This window comes from Myxine glutinosa, chromosome 4 (assembly GCF_964187855.1).
Source record: "Myxine glutinosa chromosome 4, kmMyxGlut1.1, whole genome shotgun sequence".
Classification (NCBI taxonomy): domain Eukaryota; kingdom Metazoa; phylum Chordata; class Myxini; order Myxiniformes; family Myxinidae; genus Myxine; species Myxine glutinosa.
This window is the reverse complement of record NC_136264.1, coordinates 72,106,856-72,129,571: the sequence shown is the minus strand read 5'-3', so window position 1 is coordinate 72,129,571 and position 22,716 is coordinate 72,106,856. Positions and strand designations below refer to the sequence as shown.

General features: G+C 48.3%; 1 protein-coding gene across 1 annotated transcript in view; it reads left to right on the top strand.

Moving 5' to 3' along the window:
- PRDM5 (PR/SET domain 5) overlaps positions 1-22,716 on the top strand; it is a 160,596-nt gene that overhangs the window by 47,335 nt on the left and 90,545 nt on the right. The window contains exon 7 of the mRNA XM_068112530.2: positions 18,197-18,276. Coding sequence (XP_067968631.1) covers positions 18,197-18,276 — 80 coding nt within the window. The remainder of the gene's footprint in view (positions 1-18,196; positions 18,277-22,716) is intronic.

The following is a 22,716-nucleotide window of genomic DNA, read 5'->3' as shown; positions in this document are numbered from 1 at the left end:
TCGCATCTCACCGCTCCCCTTGGTGCCGCCTCTTCGCTCCTCTCCCAGGTCATCTCCTGAAGCAGTCCCTTACAGTCGCTTTTATCACCTCGGGCGGAATCAAGCCGCCGGCTGCGAGGGCACGCCTACCGGGTCGCTCACCGCGGTGCTGATTGGCCATGCGACCCTCTGGCTCACTCCTCCCCTCTATGACGAGGTGGAGACACGCCTTTCTTCTCCGAGATTAGCACATGGGCAATGGCGGCTTGCGGGATTGAACACAACTCGCACCCTTTTGAAAGGAACTTTGGAGAGCGGAGATGTTTGGGGAAATTGCAAGGGCCTACGCTTATTTTGTTTGATACAATGCAAAGTCAATCTAGTGGGAAACACATATTTAGCCTACATGGAATAAGGAAATACACTATTTAAAAAGATATATCGTGACCTGCGTGTAAGTTTCATGGAATTAACTAGGAGGACGGCTGCGACCATTATTTACATTACGAGGGTGTTTACACATAACAAAACCATACTTTTTTACATTCGTTACACTTCCTCCAAAATTGTTACACTTCTTAAAAACCGTTACACTTCTCAAATTCGTTACCCACTTCTCAAAACCGTTACACTGCACCCTCCTTTCTTCAGGCCCGTGCTCGGGCCTACTAAACTTTAACTTAGTGTGACACGTAGGTGTAATTCCCTCTACAATTAACCTGACCCTGAGTGTGACAATCTTAAAACACAAATAAGTATGTCCCCCTATTGCATTGCACCCTGTCTAACAGACTCAAGCCCACAGCTAACCGAATTACGGAATTATTCTCAAACTATACATTTACGGTGGGGAGCATTATTTACAATGACGTTATTTCTTATTTACAACGCAACCCAGGACCTGTGTTTTTTTTTTTTTTTTTCTTTTTAGGGAACAAGAAAAAGAAATTCCTGTTGGGAGGGAGGAGACAGCACGCATTGCATCGATGCACCAGTACCAATACCACCAAAGCACCCAAAAGCACCAAAAGCATCACAAAGCACCAAAAGCACCACTCGGTGCGCAGTCACCATGGTTCTTAATAAACACAACAAAACAACTGGTGGTGGTCTTCACTTTCTCTGCTGGGCCGATGTTCTTCCCGACGTCTTCTGACTTCATGCGGCCTATTTGGACATAATAAAAAGCACAACTTGTGTTCGTTTTTATTTAGGGCCTCAGGGGCCAACTAAGGGTGGTCCACCTGTTTGGCATAGGTGCCACCTTACCGAGGTCCGCAAGCAAGATTCCCTGGCCACTATGGCCGGTCTCCCACAGAGGTGCCCTGCCCCAGAACCTGGGGTCCATCAAGTGGTACTTGGCCGCAGAACAGCGGTCCATAAAGTGGTACATCAACGCAATGCATGCTGGTTCTGGGAATCTCGGGCGCACAATGGCCACCTCACGCACGCTCCCCTCGGCACCCAATGGCGCACAGGTCATGTGGGAGACAAAAGAAAGACAATTGAGCGAGGGGTAAGGTCACAAGGGTACACGTCAATAAGGCAATGCAAGGCGAAATGCGTACGGAGGGCGAAGTGAGAAAGCTCGTCCCTACCGTACATCACCCCCCTGTCACCTACACTACCCTTGCCCTTACCCCATATGTACAAAATCTACACATTACCAATTCGTCACTACTGTCACGTCTTCCCCATATTTCCTCTATACCAAATTCGTCCCCACAATCCCTCTACTTCAAAATTTGCCATCACCAATTCATCATCAATCCTCATAAGGAGGGAGAGATGGAATTACACACAATGTCACACCCACGTCATGATGCGTCTCACAATCCAAAACATTTGCATTAATGAAAAATTATAAAACATGGCATGGTGTGGAGTACCTGTCACCTCAGGTGAGTGGATGCAGATGGTGCGAGGAGATCCTTCATCCTAACTATTTTCTAACTGACTTTAACACACTTTACACTACCCGGGGTCTTTCCCTGCCAATCCATTGGCCACTTACACTATTGGTTCTAAAAACCAATTCCCATTGACCAAACTGTGGTGCTTCTCAATTTGGGGTCTCACTCCCCCGATTCATCTCCCAGTGCCTTCGCACAATTTCTGGGCTGCGACGTGTAGCTCTCCCAGCAGGTCTACCCACCTGCACACCTCCACCACTGTAGTTGCCACCCGAGCTTACCTAGCTCCTCACCCTAACCTAACTAACTGGGGAAGGCCCTCTCCTGGCTCTGTCACCCCTTGGTGCCCTCTGGCACTGGGCTACCCGGGTCCGTCCTCCGGATCCTCGGGCCCCATCCACAACAACTACTACCAGCTCCCAGAGCCCACCTGCGGCCTCACCTGGCCGACATCCTCACAGTGGTGGAGTGCCCAAACCAACTACACACACTAACAGGCTACACGCCCAGCCATTTCCACAACACTAATGCACCCATCCAAAGACCATTCTTTCACCCGCACCACAGATGCCAATATCCAACCACAATTTACCTTTACCCTCTACCTAACACTTACACTACCCGCCCCGGGTATCCGTGATGGGGGTCCACTCTTCCCCCATTCACACCTTCGCACCATCCACTCCACAATTTCCACCATACTCACTCCACGACCATCCATTCCAATACTCCATACCATTTATTCCATACACCTGTCCTCCATTCACCTGTCGTTGCACACCTGTGCCCTCACACCTGGTGCCACCTGCACCCTCCTTTCTTCCTGGACCATTTGGTCATCACAACACGCAATCACCACTACTCCCTCATACACTGCTCCATTCACCTGTTCAGTTGCACACCTGTGCAATCACACCTGTTCAATTCTCACCTGTTCAATCTTCACACACACGGCATCATCTCAGCTAACTACTCCCTTCTGAAACTTGCGCTTCCCAGTCGTCCCTTTAAACTATTGCGCTCCCACGTCATTATCAACCACACTAAACTACCTGCGTCCCCACTACAGGTATCAGTCACTATCTAAACCTTAACGTTACCTAATGTCATCTTCTAGGGCCCTACACACGATATATCCTAACCCACCCGGGCTAGTTTTCACTGCCATCAACCCCATAAACTATAGCGCATTTGCCCCACTCCGTGAGGGATGGTGGATTTGCCATCCCACCACATCGGGGGTCTCTCCACTATCAATTTTGCTCACCAAATTTCAACAAATCAAACAATTTGCCATTTATTGCTAATCACCATACCATCATCAAATTTTGCTTTTTTCTAATTTCGGGTCCAAAACACTAACCTCATCACCCGTCTACTTATTACATCCTCTCGGTGCGCCAATTCCCTTTTAAAGCTCGGCTTCGTACAGCCGAGCAATGAATACGGGTTGTTTTGTGCCAGCGGCTGGATACGTCCCGCATTCGTGGCAGGGACGGGGTCTTACCCGGGCCGAGATCCCACGCACCACCTCGGCGTGGAGCCATCCAATGTCCCGATCTCGACCTGCCGGCACGTCTCAACAAAAAGTGGTCGCCATGACGACCCTTCCTATCGGGCTGCCCGCTCCGCCTAGTGGAGCCCGGACGCGGCCGTTCCAAGCGAGGCACAGCGTGGATCGCGTACGGCGGTTCTTTCGAAACCGCCGTGGTTCGGATCCCCGCTGGTTCTCGCGGCACGCGAAGCTGCCCGACGCGCACCGAGGGCCCGATTCGGCTATAAGTCGTTCTAACCTCTAACCCGGTTACCGTCGATGCTTCACCTGGATGCTTACATGCATACGCTACCCCTTGCTTGCTCATACCTTTCCTTACACACCCAGGTACCCTCATTCCGCTCACCGACTTGGTCACACACTTGACCACCGAACACCTTGGCACACATTCGTCGCTCGCACACCTCACCAACACACCTCTTCGCGCCCCCTCCTCGGTCACCTCCTCTGTGACAATCACAGGTGTGCTCTCACTCGCACACCCAACCACGTGCCTCACTACCAATTCCAGCGTGCATTCCCACTCACGCTCTACCATTCCAGGTGTGCATCCTTCCATTCCAGGTGTACATCCTCGCTCACCTGCCACAACCAACTCACGCTCCGTGTCACTCTCACTACTCTCACCACCACTTTTGACAACGCACTCACCCTTACTCTCGACAGCACACTCTTTCCTCGTGCACCTGTCCGTTACACACCTTTCTCGCGCATCCTCTTGCGCACACTCTCCCGTTACACCCTCTGTAACACTCACCACAGGCGCGCATTCTCCCTCACGCTTGACAGCATGCGCTTTCCCCATGCACCCATCCGTTACACACCTTTCTCGCGCATCCTCTTGCGCACACTTTTTCGTTACTTCCTCCGTAACACTCCCCACACCGCGCTTCCATGTGCTCCCTCGCACACGCGCTACTACCGACTCACTCTCGACAGCACACTCACTCCTTGGCGTGCACTTTTTCCTCACACATCCCATGGTCGGACATTCTCGCACACCTCTTTTTTCGCACACCAGACCTGTCGCACACTTCACCAACGGCCTCTCACGAACACCCGGATCCAAACCAATCCCCAAGCCGACTGAAGCTTTCCTCACATCATGTACATTGCCACTCACCTCCGTACCTCGTCTCCGCACCTCTTTTGCCACCTGCAAACTCTTTATTTGGTTAGTGAGCATCACATTATGAGTTGAGCACCGACCTTGCACATATTCCATCACCTCCTCCTGGATTTCTCTTTTAGTTTCTGTCCGTCCCTTCTTAATTTCACTCACCTCTTCTTCCACTTCCTCTAATTTTTGTTTAACCTCTTTTATTTCTCGGTGCGTCTCTTCAAGTTCGTCCTCTAAGGCTACCGTGACCGTCTCTATGTGCATCCTCACCTGCCGGTCCTTTGTCTCCATTATCTCTGTCACCTCGTCCACCCTCATTGTCAGTTCCTCCCGTACCATCTGACATTGCCTCTGCGTCGCTATTAATTCGTTTTTAATTTCTTTTTGTGTCGCCTTTAACCCTCCTAGTACCGCAGTGTTCTTTTGAACCTGCTCCACTAGTTCTTTTTGTCCCTCCGTCAGCTGTTCCACCTCCTCTGTCAGATCTTCTATTCCCCCTTGTAACTTCGCCGTATTATTCCTCACTTCTTTCTCCATACGCTTCTCACCTCGCTTTACCTCCTCGCGTAGCCCCGAAACCTCCTCACTTACACCTCGTCGTATCCCCTCTTCCATCTCCTCCATCTCTTTTGTAGATGCCACCCTCATCTGTCCCAATTCATCCCTCTGAGCATCCAATTTGGTTTCTACCCCGATTTTTACCTCCTCTATCTGCTCTCCCATTTGTTTGATTTCCCTGGCAGATTGTTCCCCTATTTCCCGCAATTTGTCCTCCATCCTATTTTCTAACCCCATTAACCCATTTTTCACCCCCTCTAACTGATTCTCCTGGGCAGCCATTCTGTTTTCCACCCCCGTTAACCCATTCTTTACCTCTTTTATCCCGTTGTCTAACCCCTCAAAATTATTGTCTAACTTCCCAAATTTCTTGTCTAACTCCTCAAAATTATTGTCGAACTTCCCAAATTTCTTGTCTAACTCCTCAAAATTATTGTCGAACTTCCCAAATTTCTTGTCTAACTCCTCACCGGTACCCCTCGCTTCGTCCCTCATTACCCCCATTTGCCCCATAATTCTGCTTTCCATTTTTTCACTATCAGCCCTCCTTCTGTTTTCCATTTGTTCACTATCGGCCCTCCTTCTGTTTTCCATTTGTTCCATACTGTCGTTTTTTTTCTGCATTTCCACCATGAACTGGGCCATGAAGGCTTGTATTTGGGCCGTGCTCATTGGTTCCGCGACCGTGGCCCCCTCAACCACGTGCGCGAGAGCGCCATTTTGTGCGTCTGAAACCTCCGCAACCACATTGCTATTTTTCTCCTCCTCTCTTTCCTCCACATACATTTCCCCGAGGTCCTGGGTCGATTCCACCCTGTCTATCTCTCCCACCGACATCCGATCGCCTTGATTGTCCATGGCGCGATCTCAAAATTCGGGTTTTGCTTCAAAACAAAACAAATTTCGTCAGCTCGTAATTTTGACCAAAATTTTTTTTTACACGTTTTAAAAATTTGGTTCGGGCCTCGAATCTCACTCCCCGACACCAATTGTTACTGCTATAACACAATTGGTGTTCCAAAATTTGGGCCTAACAAATTTAGTCCCAGGTCCGAATCCAACTCCTGACAACCAATTGTTACAGACGCGGTTAAAGATGTTATATTGACCGAGCGGTGGTGTATTACCGCGTCCGAACAGTTACTCCCCGATTAGAACCCGATTCCACCCGAACGTTGACCAGATCGCACCGCAGATATTCAATCGGGAAACCTCTAAAACGACCGAAAGAGAATGAAAAAGAAGAAGAAGACAGAGTACGGAGGAAGAACAGATTTATTATACACACACAAGCAAAAAGAAAGAGCGACCAAAATTATTTACAGCAATGGATGGAAGAAGCAGTCACACAGTGCATTGTTAGCTTAAACTATTCATTTTACTTAACCCCAAGACAACGAGTAGGACAGACGACGTTCACACTTACTCGGGGGATATTGCAGGCAGGTAGGGCTTGAGGTGGATTGCTGGAGAGGGAGGCAAGGTCGGAGGTAGCAGCTCTCAATTCCTCGCGGGTTTTGGCGGGAAAACCCTCCGTCGCGTATCCGCTGCTGTAGACGTCACGCGCTGGCTCGGCACACCTGCTCCTCTTCTTCTGGTGGAGCCGTCTCCCTCCTTTCAGCGCGTCTCTCCAAAGCTGGTTTCCTTTGCGAGTACCTCTCCTCTTTGGCTTGGAGCGTTTCGCATCTCACCGCTCCCCTTGGTGCCGCCTCTTCGCTCCTCTCCCAGGTCATCTCCTGAAGCAGTCCCTTACAGTCGCTTTTATCACCTCAGGCGGAATCAAGCCGCCGGCTGCGAGGGCACGCCTACCGGGTCGCTCACCGCGGTGCTGATTGGCCATGCGACCCTCTGGCTCACTCCTCCCCTCTATGACGAGGTGGAGACACGCCTTTCTTCTCCGAGATTAGCACATGGGCAATGGCGGCTTGCGGGATTGAACACAACTCGCACCCTTTTGAAAGGAACTTTGGAGAGCGGAGATGTTTGGGGAAATTGCAAGGGCCTACGCTTATTTTGTTTGATACAATGCAAAGTCAATCTAGTGGGAAACACATATTTAGCCTACATGGAATAAGGAAATACACTATTTAAAAAGATATATCGTGACCTGCGTGTAAGTTTCATGGAATTAACTAGGAGGACGGCTGCGACCATTATTTACATTACGAGGGTGTTTACACATAACAAAACCATACTTTTTTACATTCGTTACACTTCCTCCAAAATTGTTACACTTCTTAAAAACCGTTACACTTCTCAAATTCGTTACCCACTTCTCAAAACCGTTACAATATATATATATATATATATATATATATATATATATATATATATATATATATATATATATATATATATATATATATATACAGTGGAACCTTGACTTACGAGTTTAATTCGTTCTGTGACCGAGCTCGTAACTCAAATTGCTCGTTTCTCAAATCAAATTTCCCCATTAAAATGCATTGAAATGCTATTAATCCGTTCCAGCCCGCCAAAAACCACACCAATTTTTTTTTAAATATACAGTATATATAAAAAATATCTCGCGCTTTATATTTCACCTGTATGCAGCATACAAGTTGGCAGGATGGCCTGGACTGGAGGTACGCACACTTTTTTTTTTTTTTTTTTTTTTTTTTTTTTTTTTTTTTTTGTTTTGTATACAATATCGAGGCTCGTGAAAGAGCGAACATTAATCACACAGAAAGACAAACCGACACATAAAACATATAACATAGGGAGCGGTAGACAAGATGGGGAGAGAGGGGGAAGGACACAAACACAACATTTGAGAGCAGGGGCCGAGAGACATGGAGACATCGAGAGATCTGAGAGAGGGCGAGGGCTTTGGGGGGGGGGGGGGCGTGGGAAGGGGGCAGTGGGAGAGGTATAAAACATATGGACACTGCCAGGAATTCCAGGAAAGAAGTTGGAATTTCAAACAAGGTGGATCTGGGGTGAATTAGCGGGGGTAGAAAAGATCAAGGTTTTGGATGGGGGAAGATAAGAGATGGTGGTGAACAGCTGTTTTAAAGACCTGGAGGGAGGAGTGGGATTGAAGGGAGTGAGGGAGTTTGTTCCAGAGGCGGGAGAAAAGAGGAATGAAAGAGTGAAGGTGAGCGGAGAGCCGAGATTTCGGCAGTTTAACCATCAGAGGGTTGCTGGCAGATCTTGTGCGACCTGTAGGAATATTTGGGGGACAGCGCACAGAGAGAGCTGGGGGTGCAAGGCCAGAGAGGAGTCGGTAGAAGACAGAAAGACCACCTACCTGCCTGCGGTGAGTGAGTGAAAGGCCCTCAGAGATAGCTTCATCGCGGGAGATTCCAATAATTCTGAAAGCTTTGGTTTCAACAGCGTGAAGCCGAGCTAGGTGTGAGGCAGGAGCACCGGCCCATAGGGGAGAACAGTATTCCATTGAGCTGCGGATGAAAGCCTTGTATGTGGTGAGGAGCTCAGGTGTGCCGAGGAAGGACTTCGCACGACGGAGGATGCCCAGTCGGCGACTGGCTTTGGAGGCCAGCTTGGAAATGTGGTTTTCCCAAGAAAGATCATGGCAGATAGTGAGACCCAAAATCTTGAGCGACAGAACTTCTTGGAGAGGATTGTTGAGAAAGTAGATGGGAGGGTTGTCCAGTCGATCTTTTCGGAGAGACATAGTAAGAGTGTGAGATTTGTCAGGATTGAAAGACATGTTCCACTTGTTTGACCAGTCTGTGATTTTGTCCAGGTCTTCAGAGAGTGAGGAGGCAGCAGACTGCCGATCTGAGGGAAGAGGAATGGAGCGGCAGAGAGTGGAGTCATCAGCAAAGAGATAGAGAGGATTTTCGAGAGAGTCAGAGAGATCATTGATGAAGACCAGAAAAAGCACGGGGCCCAGAACACTGCCTTGGGGAACTCCAGCCTGAACAGGAAGAGGAGATGAGAGAAACCCATTCAGGGCCACACGTTGACGACGACTAGAGAGGAAGTCCGCCAGCCATGCGTGGAGATTTCCATGGATACCAAAGGAGGAGAGTTTGGTGAGCAGAGCGGGGTGCCAGACCGTGTCGAAGGCACGTGATATGTCGAGGGAGACAGCTCTAATTTCCTGTTTGGCATTGAGGACCTCCATCCATTGTTGAGACAGCAGAAGCAGCATGTCCAGAGTAGAGTGACCTGGTCTGAAACCAAATTGATGATCAGAGATCAAGCCATTGGAGAAGAGGAAAGATTTCATATCAGAAGCAATGATGGATTCCATGACTTTGCTGATAATTGGGAGAAGGCTGATTGGTCTGTAGTTGCTAGGATCTGTTTTTGCACCTTTTTTGTGCAAAGCGGTGATGTTGGCTGATTTCCAAGCAGATGGCAGTTGACCTTGAGCAAAAGAGAGGGTGAAGAGAACAGAGAGAGGGTGAGATAGAGCAGCAGAGCAGGATTTTAGGACCCGTGGGCTGATGCCGTCGGGTCCAGTTGCAGAATCAGAGTCGAGGGTTGACAGAAACTTTTCCACCTTGTCAGGAGGAAAGGACACGGAGTCCAGGAGCAGCAGGGTACGACTGGGTATGGTGGGTACAGAGAGGGATGGGTTTGGGACACAAGATTTAGAGGCAAACACAGAGTTGAGGCATTCAGCTTTTTCACGTGCGGAGTCAGCTGTGTAGCCGTTTGAGGTAAGGGAGGGGATGGAGGGGGAACAAACACCAGAAACGGATTTGACCAGACGCCACCAGGATTTGGAAGAGGGAGACAGATAAGAGAGTTCGGTCTTGAGAACGGAGAGATATTTTTTCCTGGCTCTCCTGAGGGTGGACACACACTTGTTTCGTGCTTTGTGAAAGGAAATGAGATTTCCTTCCGTTGGATTTGCTTTCCAGGAGACGAAGGCAAGTTGTTTCTGGGCAACAGCCTCACCACAAGATTCCGTGTACCATGGACGGGAGGACTCTAAAGAGAAAGACTCTAAAGAGGACGGGAGGACTCTAAAGAGAGCCCTAAAGAGCCCTGTCACTTGACTCTAAAGTCTAAACTGTCCAGCCTGGGTTTGAATCCCGACCCAGCTATAACCTGTCATGGGTGAATCACAGGCAGGGTGATTCATCAATGTGTGTACCGCTAAACTGGGCGCCCCGTTTGCGTCCCATTAGTTGTTGGATGTTAAGGATCTCACCGTGTTTTCCACAAAGAGAAGGCGAGCTATCGCCGGCACTCTGAACAAGTTGTGGCCTGGCATGCTCTTCTCCTCTGCCGTTATATACGTCCTCCTCGGCATCTTTTTCCAGAAGAGCCCTGTCTCGTCACAGTTGAAGATTTGCTCGGGGATGTATCGTTCGGCTTCTTTCAGTTCGGCAAAAGTTATAATAAAATCTTCAGCTGCCTTCACATCTGCCTCACCAAGTCGACAACACGCACACCTCGCTCATGTTTTTCGACGATTGCGTGTTTTATATCCAAGCACATCATCCTCTTCTTCTTCTCACTACTGTCCTTGGCACTCAATTTCTTAGGACCCGTGGTTAAAACTAAGAAATTTTCCAACATAACCAAAATGCGAAAACAAAACAGCAGCGATATACGGCAGAGATACTGTACTTGCACGGCAAGATAACCACGTGACCGGAACCCACCTGGTGGCGGCTGGCGTAAACTCAAAATAACCAACATGCGAAAACAAAAATGCAGCGATATACGGCAGAGATACTTGCACGGCAAGATAACCACGTGACCGGAACCCACCTGGTGGCGGGTGGCGAAAGCTCGTAACTCAGATCTCGGCTCGCATCTCAAAGCAATAAACCGCCCGAGCGACGGCTCGTATCTCGAAAAACTCGTAAGTTGGGGCACTCGTAAGTCAAGGTTCCACTGTATATATATATATATATATATATATACATATATATATACAGTGGAACCTTGACTTACGAGTTTAATTCGTTCTGTGACCGAGCTCGTAACTCAAATTGCTCGTATCTCAAATCAAATTTCCCCATTGAAATGCATTGAAATGCTATTAATCCGTACCAGCCCGCCAAAAACCACACCAATTTTTTTTAAAATATACAGTATATATAAAAATATCTCCCGCTTTATATTTCACCTGTATGCAGCATACAAGTTGGCAGGATGGCCTGGACTGGAGGTACGCACACTTGACTCTAAAGTCTAAACTGTCCAGCCTGGGTTTGAATCCCGACCCAGCTATAACCTGTCATGGGTGAATCACAGGCAGGGTGATTCATCAATGTGTGTACCGCTAAACTGGGCGCCCCGTTTGCGTCCCATTAGTTGTTGGATGTTAAGGATCTCACCGTGTTTTCCACAAAGAGAAGGCGAGCTATCGCCGGCACTCTGAACAAGTTGTGGCCTGGCTTGCTCTTCTCCTCTGCCGTTATATACGTCCTCCTCGGCATCTTTTTCCAGAAGAGCCCTGTCTCGTCACAGTTGAAGATTTGCTGGGGGATGTATCGTTCGGCTTCTATCAGTTCGGCAAAAGTTATAATAAAATCTTCAGCTGCCTTCACATCCGCCTCACCAAGTCGACAACACGCACACCTCGCTCATGTTTTTCGACGATTGTGTGTTTTATATCCAAGCACATCATCCTCTTCTTCTTCTCAGTTATAATAAAATCTTCAGCTGCCTTCACATCCGCCTCACCAAATCGACAACACGCACACCTCGCTCATGTTTTTCGACGATTGCGTGTTTTATATCCAAGCACATCATCCTCTTCTTCTTCTCAGTACCGTGTTTTCCACAAAGAGAAGGCGAGCTATCGCCGGCACTCTGAACAAGTTGACGTCAGAGATACTGTACGTGCACGTCAAGATAACCACGTGACCGGAACCCACCTGGCGGCGTAAACTCAAAATAAAGAAACATGCGAAAACAAAAATGCAGCGCTATACGACAGAGATACTGTACGTGCACGTCAAGATAACCACGTGACCGGAACCCACCTGGCGGCGTAAACTCAAAATAAAGAAACATGCGAAAACAAAAATGCAGCGCTATACGACAGAGATACTGTACGTGCACGTCAAGATAACCACGTGACCGGAACCCACCTGGCGGTGTAAACTCAAAAGCAAAAGAAACATGCGAAAACAAAAATGCAGCGATATACGACAGATACTGTACTTTCACGGAAAGATAACCACGTGACCGGGTGGCGAAAGCTCGTAACTCAAATCTCGGCTCGCATCTCAAAGCAATAAACCGCCCGAGCGACGGCTCGTATCTCGAAAAACTCGTAAGTTGGGGCACTCGTAAGTCAAGGTTCCACTGTATATATATATATGTATATATATATATATATATATATATATATATATATATATATATAATACATTTATTTTATATAGCGCTTTTCAGGAAGCCCAAAGACGCTTTGACAGAGTGCAAAACATAATGCATAGCAAAACATAAAGACAATTGCAAAAAAAGAAGAATCAATAGGAAAATATTCAAAGCACAAAGGAGGGAGAAGGAGAGGATATAGTCAGGGGTTAGATGCTGTGGGTTAAATGTTGAATGCAGTGTTGAACAGGTGGGTCTTGAGTGATGTTTTGAATGTGGTGAGTGAGGAGGAGTCTCTGATGGTGTGAGGTAGCGAGTTCCAGAGGGTGGGAGCAGCGATGGAGAAGGCCCTGTCCCCCCAGGATCTAAATTTGGTCTGGATGGGGGGGGGGGGGGGGGGGTCAGGAGGTTGGTACCAGCAGAGCGGAGGTTGCGGGTGGGAGTGTGTCTGGAGAGGAGGTCAGCCAGGTAGGATGGGGCCAGGTTATGGAGGGCTTTGTAGGTCAAGAGGAGGATTTTGTACTGGATTCTCTGGGAGATGTGGAGCCAGTGAAGCTTGTAAAGGACGGGGGTGATGTGGTCACGGGTCCGGGAATGGGTGAGTAGACGGGCAGCGGAGTTCTGAATGTATTGGAGTTTATTGGTGATTGTTGAGGGTGAACCATAAAGGAGGCTATTGCAGTAGTCCAGACGGGAAGTGATGAAGGCGTGGATGAGGGTTTCTGCAGCCACGGAGGAGAGGGATGGACGGAGACGGGCGATGTTTTTCAGGTGAAAGAAGGCTGTCTTTGTGATCTGTTTAGTGTATTTGTCGAAGGAGAGGGTTTGGTCAAAGATGATGCCAAGATTCCGGATGTGAGGGGAGGTGGATACTGGGAAACCGTCGATGTTGAGGGCAAAGTTATGGGTGGACTTGGTGAGCGTTTTTGGGCCAATGATGATTATTTCAGATTTATCACAGTTAAGTTTGAGGAAGTTGATTTGAAGCCAGGATTTTATTTCAGTGATGCAGTTTGTCAGGATAGAGTGGGTGGCGGTGGAGATGGACTTGGTGGAGATGAAAAGCTGGATGTCATCGGCGAAGCAGTGGAATTGGAGACCATGACGGCGGATTAAGTGACCGAGGGGGGACAGGTAAAGGATGAAGAGGAGGGGGCCAAGAACTGAACCTTGGGGGACACCTTGGGGGAGGGGAGCAGTGGGGGATTTGCAGTTATTGATGGAGATGAACTGACGTCTGTCAGAGAGGTATGATTTAATCCAAGAGAGGGCAGTGCCGGTAATGTTAAAGGTGGTTTCAAGTCGGGTGAGGAAGATGGTGTGATCGATGGTGTCAAAGGCGGCGCTGAGGTCGAGGAGGATGAGAATGTTGAGGTTGCCAGCGTCAGAGGAGAGGAGAAGGTCGTTGGTGATTTTGAGGAGAGCAGTTTCAGTACTGTGGTAGGAGCGGAATCCGGATTGGAATGTTTCATACAGGTTATTGGCAGAGAGGTGATGTTTGAGTTGAGTGGCTACAGCGCGTTCCAAAACCTTTGACAGAAAGGGTAGGTTGGAGATGGGTCTGAAGTTATTTAGGGTGTCAGGGTTTAGTCCAGGTTTTTTCAGAATGGGGGTAACAGCAGCAATTTTGAGGGATGGTGGGAGGATGCCTGTAGACAGGGAGGAGTTTATTGTTGCAATGATAAGTGGAGAGAGAGAGCAGGAAGGGAGGCCTTGACAAAGCTGGAGGGGATGGGGTCAAGAGTGAAGAGAGTATCTATATATCATATATATATATATATATATATGATATATAGATATTGTTACGGTCCGCGGTTAAGGATGGTATGTTTGCCGAGCGGAGGCTCCGCGACCGAACAGTTGTTCCCCGATTCACCCAAACGTTGGCCGTATCGCGCCACAGATATTCAATGTGGAAAAGACTAAGACGACGAATGCAAAGAGGAGGAAGAAGAAGACGTACAGAAGAGTAACGGGGTTTATTATTATTTACACACACATAAGCAAAAAGAGCAGTCACGGGTATTTACAGCGGACATGAAAAAGCAGGTAACACAGTGCAAATTACTAGCTTATACTGACTTAGTTTACTACCCAGGACAGCACGAACAGAACAAACTCACGTACGCAAATGGATGGAAGGGTAGGAATCGTTTGGAGGGATGAGCAGGTGGAATCACAGGGCACAGCGAGCAGGTCCACTCCGGGCGGGAAGCGAGGAGCCGGCAGCTACTTGTATTCGGCTTTACAGCGCACGCCGGCAGATCCTTGTATTCGGCTTTACAGCGCACGCCGGCAGCTCCTTGTATTCGGCTTTACAGCGCACACCGGCATGGTCACTCGCTGCCCCGTCAGGGCTTCACGCGGCTGGTTGAAACGGGGCTGGTTGAAGCGGCTCTTTGTCAAAGGCTTTTCGTATCTCTCACGCAACTCCGGTGCAACTCTGAACTCTCTCCCGGTGGACTGCCAACCCTCTTACGCACCTGGTCTCATCTGCCGTATCTCTGGTGTAGCTTCTCCCAGCGATCGTCGCACCCTTCTGTCCAAACAGAGCACGGAGCACATATTCACTATCGCAGCGAAATGAGAGGGCGTGCACCCCACGCTTGTGAACTGCTTTACCCACAGATGGAGAGTTTGGCTGGGAAATGGAATTATTGAAGGGGAGCTATTCTTAATTGATTCGGTGCAATGGAGTGTCATTCTAATGGAAGACAAGGCCTAACTCTAAAACACATAATAAGATATAAGCTACTGAACAAGGGTTTTATCGGGTCCTTCAATGTGGTGTTTCATGGAATTCACTACCGAGACGCCCTTTTTACCTTTACACAACTCTGGAGGCAGGAGGGGCCATATCCAACCAATGTTACACAACAATTTACCACTACAATACACACAATCAAAAAAATGCAATCCTCATTTCCGCAACACTGCACCCTCCTCCTCTTAGGCACGTCCCGTGCCTATAACTTTAATTTAGTGTGACACGTAGGTGTAGTTCCCTCTACTTTTAACCTGACCCTGAGTGCGACAGTTTTAAAACATAAATAGATGTGTCCCGCTGCTCCATTGCACCCTGCCTAACAGACTCACGCCCACAGTTAACCGAATTGCGGAATGGTCTTCAAACTACACACTGACGGTGGGGAGCATTATTTACAATTGCCGCTACTTTTATTTACAAAACTAACCCAGGACCTGTGATCATTCTTTCTGGGGGGGAGACAGTCTGCTCTGCATCAATGCACCATGAAAGCGCCCAAAAACGCACCAATACACCCTCAAGCACCAATCGGTGCACAGTCATCACTGTTCAATGAATGTTCAATTATAAAAATAAATCAACAACCCCTAACCCTGCAGGTGGTCTCTTGCTCTTCGGCTCCCTCTGCTGGCTATTATTATTTCTTCCAGTTGTTGTCTTTTTCTCTCATTTTCTTACTGGCGGCCTATTTGAGCATAAAATGAAATGCACCCAACGTGTCCATTTTTATTTATTTTATTTATGGCCCCCAGGGCCGACTACGTGTGGTTCACCTGTGGGGCATCGGTGCCCTGTGGCCAAGGTCCGCCAGCAAGATTTCGGGCCCTCATGGCCGGTTCCAGCAGAGGGGCCACGCCCCAACCCATGGGGTCCATAAGTGGTGCTCGGCCACTGACATGTGGTCCATAATGTGGTGCATCGATGCAGACAGCTGGTTCTGGGAGTTCCGGGCGCACAATGGAGGACTCACGCACGCTCCCCTCGGCGCCCAATGGCGCACAGGTCATGTGGGAGACAAAAGGGGGAAGACAGATGAGCGAGGGGTAAGGTCAAAAGGGTACACATCAATAAGGCAATGCAAGGTGAAATGCGTACGGAGGGCGAAGTGAGAAAGCTCGTCCCTACCGTACGCCACCCCCCTGTCACCTACACTACCCTTGCCCTTACCTCATATGTACAAAAATCTACACATTTACAAATTCGTCGCTACTGTCACGTCTTCCCCATATTTCTTCTATTCCAAATTCGTCACCACAATCCTTCTAGCCAAAATTTGCCATCACCCAATTCATCATCAATCCTCATAAGGAGGAAGAGATGGAACATCAGCACAATGTCACACCCACGTCATGATGTGTCTCACAATCCAAAACATTTGCACATAAAAATAAACATGGCATGGTGTGGAGGTACGTCATCTTTACCTCAGGTGAGTGCATGTAGATGGTGCGAGGAGACTTCAATCCTAACTATCCTCGAAATGACTTTAACACACTTTACACTACCCGGGGTCTCTCCCTGCCAATTCATTGGCCAATTTACACTATGGGTTCTAAAAACCAATTCCCATTGACCAAACTGTGGTGCTTCTCAATTTGGGGTCTCACTCCCCCGATTCATCTCCCGGTGCCCTTGCACAATTTCCGGGCTGGGTCGTGTAGCTCTCCCAGCCGGTCTACCCACCTGCACACCTCCACCACTGTAGTTGCCACCCGAGCTTACCTGCTCCTTAACCTAACCTATCTACTGGGGAAGGCCCCTCCTGGCTCTGTCACCCCACTCGGTGCCCTTTGGCACTGGGCTACCCGGGTCCGTCCTCCGGATCCTCGGGCCCCATCCACAACAACTCTACCGGCTCCCAGAGCCCACCTGCGGCCTCACCTGGCCGACATCCTCACAGTGGTGGAGTGCCCAAACCACGCGGCTGGTTGAAACGGGGCTGGTTGAAGCGGCTCTTTGTCAAAGGCTTTTCGTATCTCTCACGCAACTCCGGTGCAACTCTGAACTCTCTCCCGGTGGACTGCGAACCCTCTTACGCACCTGGACTCATCTGCCGTATCTCTGGTGTATCTTCTCCCAGCGATCGTCGCACCCTTCTGTCCAAACAGAGCACGGAGCACATATTCACTATCGCAGCGAAATGAGAGGGCGTGCACCCCACGCTTGTGAACTGCTTTACCCACAGATGGAGAGTTTGGCTGGGAAATGGAATGATTGAAGGGGAGCTATTCTTAATTGATTCGGTGCAATGGAGTGTCATTCTAATGGAAGACAAGGCCTTACTCTAAAACACATAATAAGATATAAGCTACTGAACAAGGGTTTTATCGGGTCCTTCAATGTGGTGTTTCATGGAATTAACTACCGAGACGCCCTTTTTACCTTTACACAACTCTGGAGGCAGGAGGGGCCATATCCAACCAATGTTACACAACAATTTACCACTACAATACACACAATCAAAAAAATGCAATCCTCATATCCGCAACAATATATATATATATATATATATATATATATATATATATATATATATATATATATATATATATATATATATATATATATATATGTATTTCCATATTTGGTATGCTCAGCTTTCATTGACCATTTGAGAGCAGAGACGATACCATCAGATATCGTGTGTTCGTTGAACCACTCTGATAGCTTCTGTACAGACTTTGATGTGTCCTTCCAAGACATCGCACAGATGTTCATTGAGGATAATATCATCCTTGGTAAAGCATCTTGTTTTTCCTCGAAGACTTTTTCCATCATGCATTCAGCTAGAAAGTGCCTTTCATCACGAGCATGGTTGTTCAGGTTGTAATTGTTATGAACTGCAGTTATCTGGCACAAAGGAAGTTTCGCTGACTTTTCATGAATACTCTTGTATAACAATTTGAACTTTACGTTTTGTTCTTTTAATTAACGAAGGGCATCAAAAGTTTACCCTCTCCCTTTTTGTATTGTAGTTGTGTTCCATGTAACCTGTCATTTATGTCTCCCTGATCTGTATTCAGGAAGTCCACGCAGGCGCCCTTGTTGTTCTCTGTGTAATAGAAAATTTACATCGACCGAGCGTTTACAAGAGCACAGGAAGGTAATACGGTTCAGTCCAACTGATATATCTGTTGTAAATGTAAATGTTGGTTTGCCTGTTTGATCCGTCCATCTAAGCACATAGCTTCTTATGGTGGAATCCCAGGTTCAAATCCCATGTACTGTTAATTTACGGAAAATTTAATAAGCTCTTTGCATTCATGAAAAAGTACAATGATGTCTGGAATGGAATTTTCCATGGACTTTACTCCATGGACACTCTGTTGTTACATATTTATGTGAATGTATGTGAATTACCATTCAGGTCTTTGCTTATCCGTGTGTAGTATATTAAGTTGTTGTGTAGTTGTTGTGGTTGGAGGGTCAGGAGCCCTTCTGAAAAGTGGCCGGAAACGGAAGTGACCGGAAACGGAAGAGGAAAAGACACGAGGGAAAAAGGACGAGGATTCTTCTTCCTCGCCCCGCACCGACGAAAGGTGGGATTGATTGAGCCGTGTGGAAAAGCGGCGTTCCCGAGCCTGTCTGGCGAGAGGAGTTACCGGGACGGATACCTGCCCGGTGGACGTCAAACTGTCGTGTGGCCGTGCACCGACCCAGCGTTTGGGCGCCGTTCGCGACACCGTCTAAAAAGACGCGTACGGGTCGCCCGTTGGGGCCTAACACGCCTGGCAAGCGGCGTGGGGCTTTTGGCTTGCTTTCCCGTCCCCGCTTCGCGTGGCCGCGAGGGGCTGTAGCCGGGGTGCCGGGTACGATACCTGCCCGGTGGAAACACGTCCACCCGGGGTTCGTTCAACCGCCCGAGTGCGGCGACGCCGACCATCATCTTGGTCAGGAGGGGCCCAGAGACATTGTGCGGAACCGAGACCAAAAGGGGGTCGTGAGTACTCACCGGGACACACGTATATAAGATGGCCATCTTAATCATAGGGAATTGATTGTGGGTTGGGAATTGTTGATGGTTGTGTATTGTTGATTGCTCGGGGAAAATCTCCGTGGTTGTGTCATTGAAATTGTATGGTATCATTACCATTGGAAATATATCCTTGAACATCAGTTGTCTCTTGGGTGAAATTCATATGGATTGCGTGGCGAAAGCGCATATATAATACAGCTTTCTGGCGAAGTTCCTCTCACGGTCCGGGGGTCACCGAGACCAGGTATTCACCGAGGGGACCACGTAACAGAATTGGGGGCTCGTCCAAATTACGATTTGCGGTTTCGCAATTGGGTCTACGTCCGGGATTTAAAATTGTATAAAATAATAAAATAATATTTTTTTATTAATTAAAATTTATTAATTAATTATTAATTGGTAAATTTTTTTGAGAAATTGGGGTAAAGTCTTGGGTGAAGGTTAACAGGTGTTAACGATAGGCACCATGGCGTTTGTGGCACAGAACTTTGTGGTAACCCCGAGTGAGGCACAGTTCCGAGCGTTGCTAAAGTCGGACCTCTTGAAATTGGCCAAACATTTTAACTTGGAGGTCCGAACTAATTTGAGGAAGGCAGAGTTGCAGGCCACGGTGATACAATCTATGGTGGGATTAGGAACATGGGACGAGTTAGCCTGGGAGTGGCTACCCGAAGAACCAGAAGACGTTGAGCTCCGGAAACTGGAGTTGCAATTACGGAGCCAGGAACGGATCAAAGAAGAAGAAAGGAAAGCAGAAGAGAGGAGAGAAGAGAAACAAGCAGAGGAAAGGAGAGTGGAAAGAGAACTCCAGGAAAGGTTAAAAGAAGAAGAAAGGAAAGCAGAAAAGGAAAGAGCAGAAGAAGAAAGGAAAGCAGAAAAGGAAAGAGCAGAAGAAGAAAGGAAAGCAGAAGAGAGAAGAGAAGAGAAACAAGCACAAGAAAGGAGAGTGGAACGAGAACTCCAGGAAAGGTTAAAAGAAGAAGAAAGGAAAGCAGAAAAAGAAAGAGCAGAAGAAGAAAGGAAAGCAGAGGAGAGGAGAGAAGAGAAACAAGCAGAGGAGAGGAGAGCTGCAAGGGAACTCGAAGCAGAGGAGAGAAAAGCAGAAAGGGAATTAAAGGAACGTGACATGGAGCTTCGGCAGGAAATTAAATTCAAGGAGCTGGAGTTAATGAGAGAACGGGGAGAGGCACCACCCTTGCTGACGGGGTCGACACCTAACCAGGAAACCTGGGATGTGGGCAGACATGTGAGGCTGGTTCCACCGTTCAGTGAAAAGGAAGTCGCGAAATTTTTTCCACACTTTGAGAAAGTGGCTCGACAGTTAAACTGGCCGGAGGAGGCCTGGACCATACTAGTGCAAAGTGTGCTGGTGGGAAAAGCTCAAGAGATTTATTCGGCGCTACCAATGGACCAATGTGCAGATTATGAGGTACTGAAGAAGCACATCCTCAAAGCCTATGAGTTGGTTCCGGAAGCTTACAGGCAAAAATTCAGGAATGCCAGGAAGAGGGAGAGTGAGACCCATGTGGAGTTTGCCAGAGTGAAAGAAAACATGTTTGATTGGTGGTGTGAGTCAAAAGGAGTCGGGAAAGACTTCGAAACATTGCGGGACTTGATCCTGGTGGAGGAATTCCAGCAGTGTGTCCACGAGGACATCAAAGTGTACCTGCAGGAAAAGAAAGTACCAAAGTTGTGGGACGCAGCCACCATGGCAGATGATTATGCCTTAACCCACCGAATAGGGGTCCACAAACCTAACTCCTCGCCTAGACTTCAGCAGGGGAGTTATGGAACACCCGGTGCGGAGAACGACCTTACCTGGCGGCGGCCTCGAGATGATTATGGGGACAACTATGATACCCCACCTGTTCGAAATCAGAGGGATGCGGGCCCAAGACAAACTTATAGTTTGGGGGGCCCGAGGCAGACCACGAGTTTTTCCTCCGGGCTTACTTGCGCTTTTTGCAAGAAACCTGGACACTTGATGTCCAGTTGTTACCGCATGAAAAGCGAAGACCCAGAGCGGAGTCCGACTACTACGACTCCAAATGCAATGGCCATTGTGAGAAATCGCCATCAAAAGGGTTACCAACCATTTATTTCAGAGGGGTTTGTGTCACGGGATGGAGCCTCGACTAACCGGAAACCGGTTAGGATATTGAGGGACACAGGGGCACATCAATCTTTAATGCTTGAAGGCATTTTGCCATGGTCCGAGGAGACGGCAACGGGGGATAGTGTTCGTTTACAGGGGATCGGGGGCGGTGTTAGTGCTCCCCTTCATGTCATCCATTTGGAGTCCGATTTGGTGTCAGGACCGGTCACCGTCGGTTTACAAGCCACGCTTCCTGTAGAGGGTGTATCTGTGGTTATCGGGAATGATTTGGCCGGGGGTCAAGTTTATGGTAACCTGAGGGTTGGTAAAGAGCCCAGCAGGGAAAATAACACCACACCAGCTCGGGATGGCGACAAAAGTGCCAAGTTATTTGTAGGGGGACTGAACTTCAAAACAGAGGAAGAAGTTCTGACCTCTGTCTTCAACAGATATGGGCCGCTGGTGGAAGTGCGGTTGGTAAGAGACTGGGAAACGCAACAGTCAAGAGGGTTCGGCTTTGTCACGTTTGCCAGCACAAAAGACGCCAGAGAGGCAGAGAGGAATTGGAATGGCAAGGATTTGGAGGGTCGGACCATAACAGTAGGGAAGGCATTTCGTAGGCGTCGAGAGGTCTACAGGAGAGGACAACTGGGCGGTAGTTTTGGTGGTGGCCGCAATCAATATTATTATGGAGGCTCCCTGAGTTACGGCTGCTCCCGAAGGAAGGATTGGCAAAGTAGTGGCCGAGAAGGAGACCGCTATTCATGGGACTACAGGGACAAGTGGTCCCACCCTAATTATTAGGGAAGTTCTGAGAAGTTGAAGCACTGAATGCGGCGGAGCCGCCGAGCCAAGATTCCTACACGAATTAACCGTGAACGCCGTTCCTAAAGGCGTCCATGTAGGGAACTTTCATGCATGGACTAACCGTGAACTCCACGTTCCTCAAGGCGCCCATGTAGAGAACTTTCCTGCACGGACTAACCGTGAACTCCGCGTTCCTAAAGGCATCCATGTAGTGAATACTCGGCTTGGCCTCCCGGAAAAAGTGTTATCGAGTTGCCTAACTTTGGATCTTTGATCAACCCCTTAACCTTCATTCACAAGAAACTGACGGTCAAAGTCAGAGGGTCATGAGATGGAGTTTGATTTGGCAGGGACAATGTCGTTGCTGGTGCTTAGTCCAGAGGGAGTAATCTGGAGGGGGTGTGGTGAAATGTTGGTTGCTTTATTTTTAAGTGATAACTGTGCCCGGGGGGAACTGATAATGTGGGGGGGTTGAGTTATCTGGTTTGTTTCTCCAAATTGGCCGGCAAAGAAAGTTTTCGCTGGGTTCAAACTTTCTTTCTTGAAGGGGGGGAGTGTTACATATTTATGTGAATGTATGTGAATTACCATTCAGGTCTTTGCTTATCCGTGTGTAGTATATTAAGTTGTTGTGTAGTTGTTGTGGTTGGAGGGTCAGGAGCCCT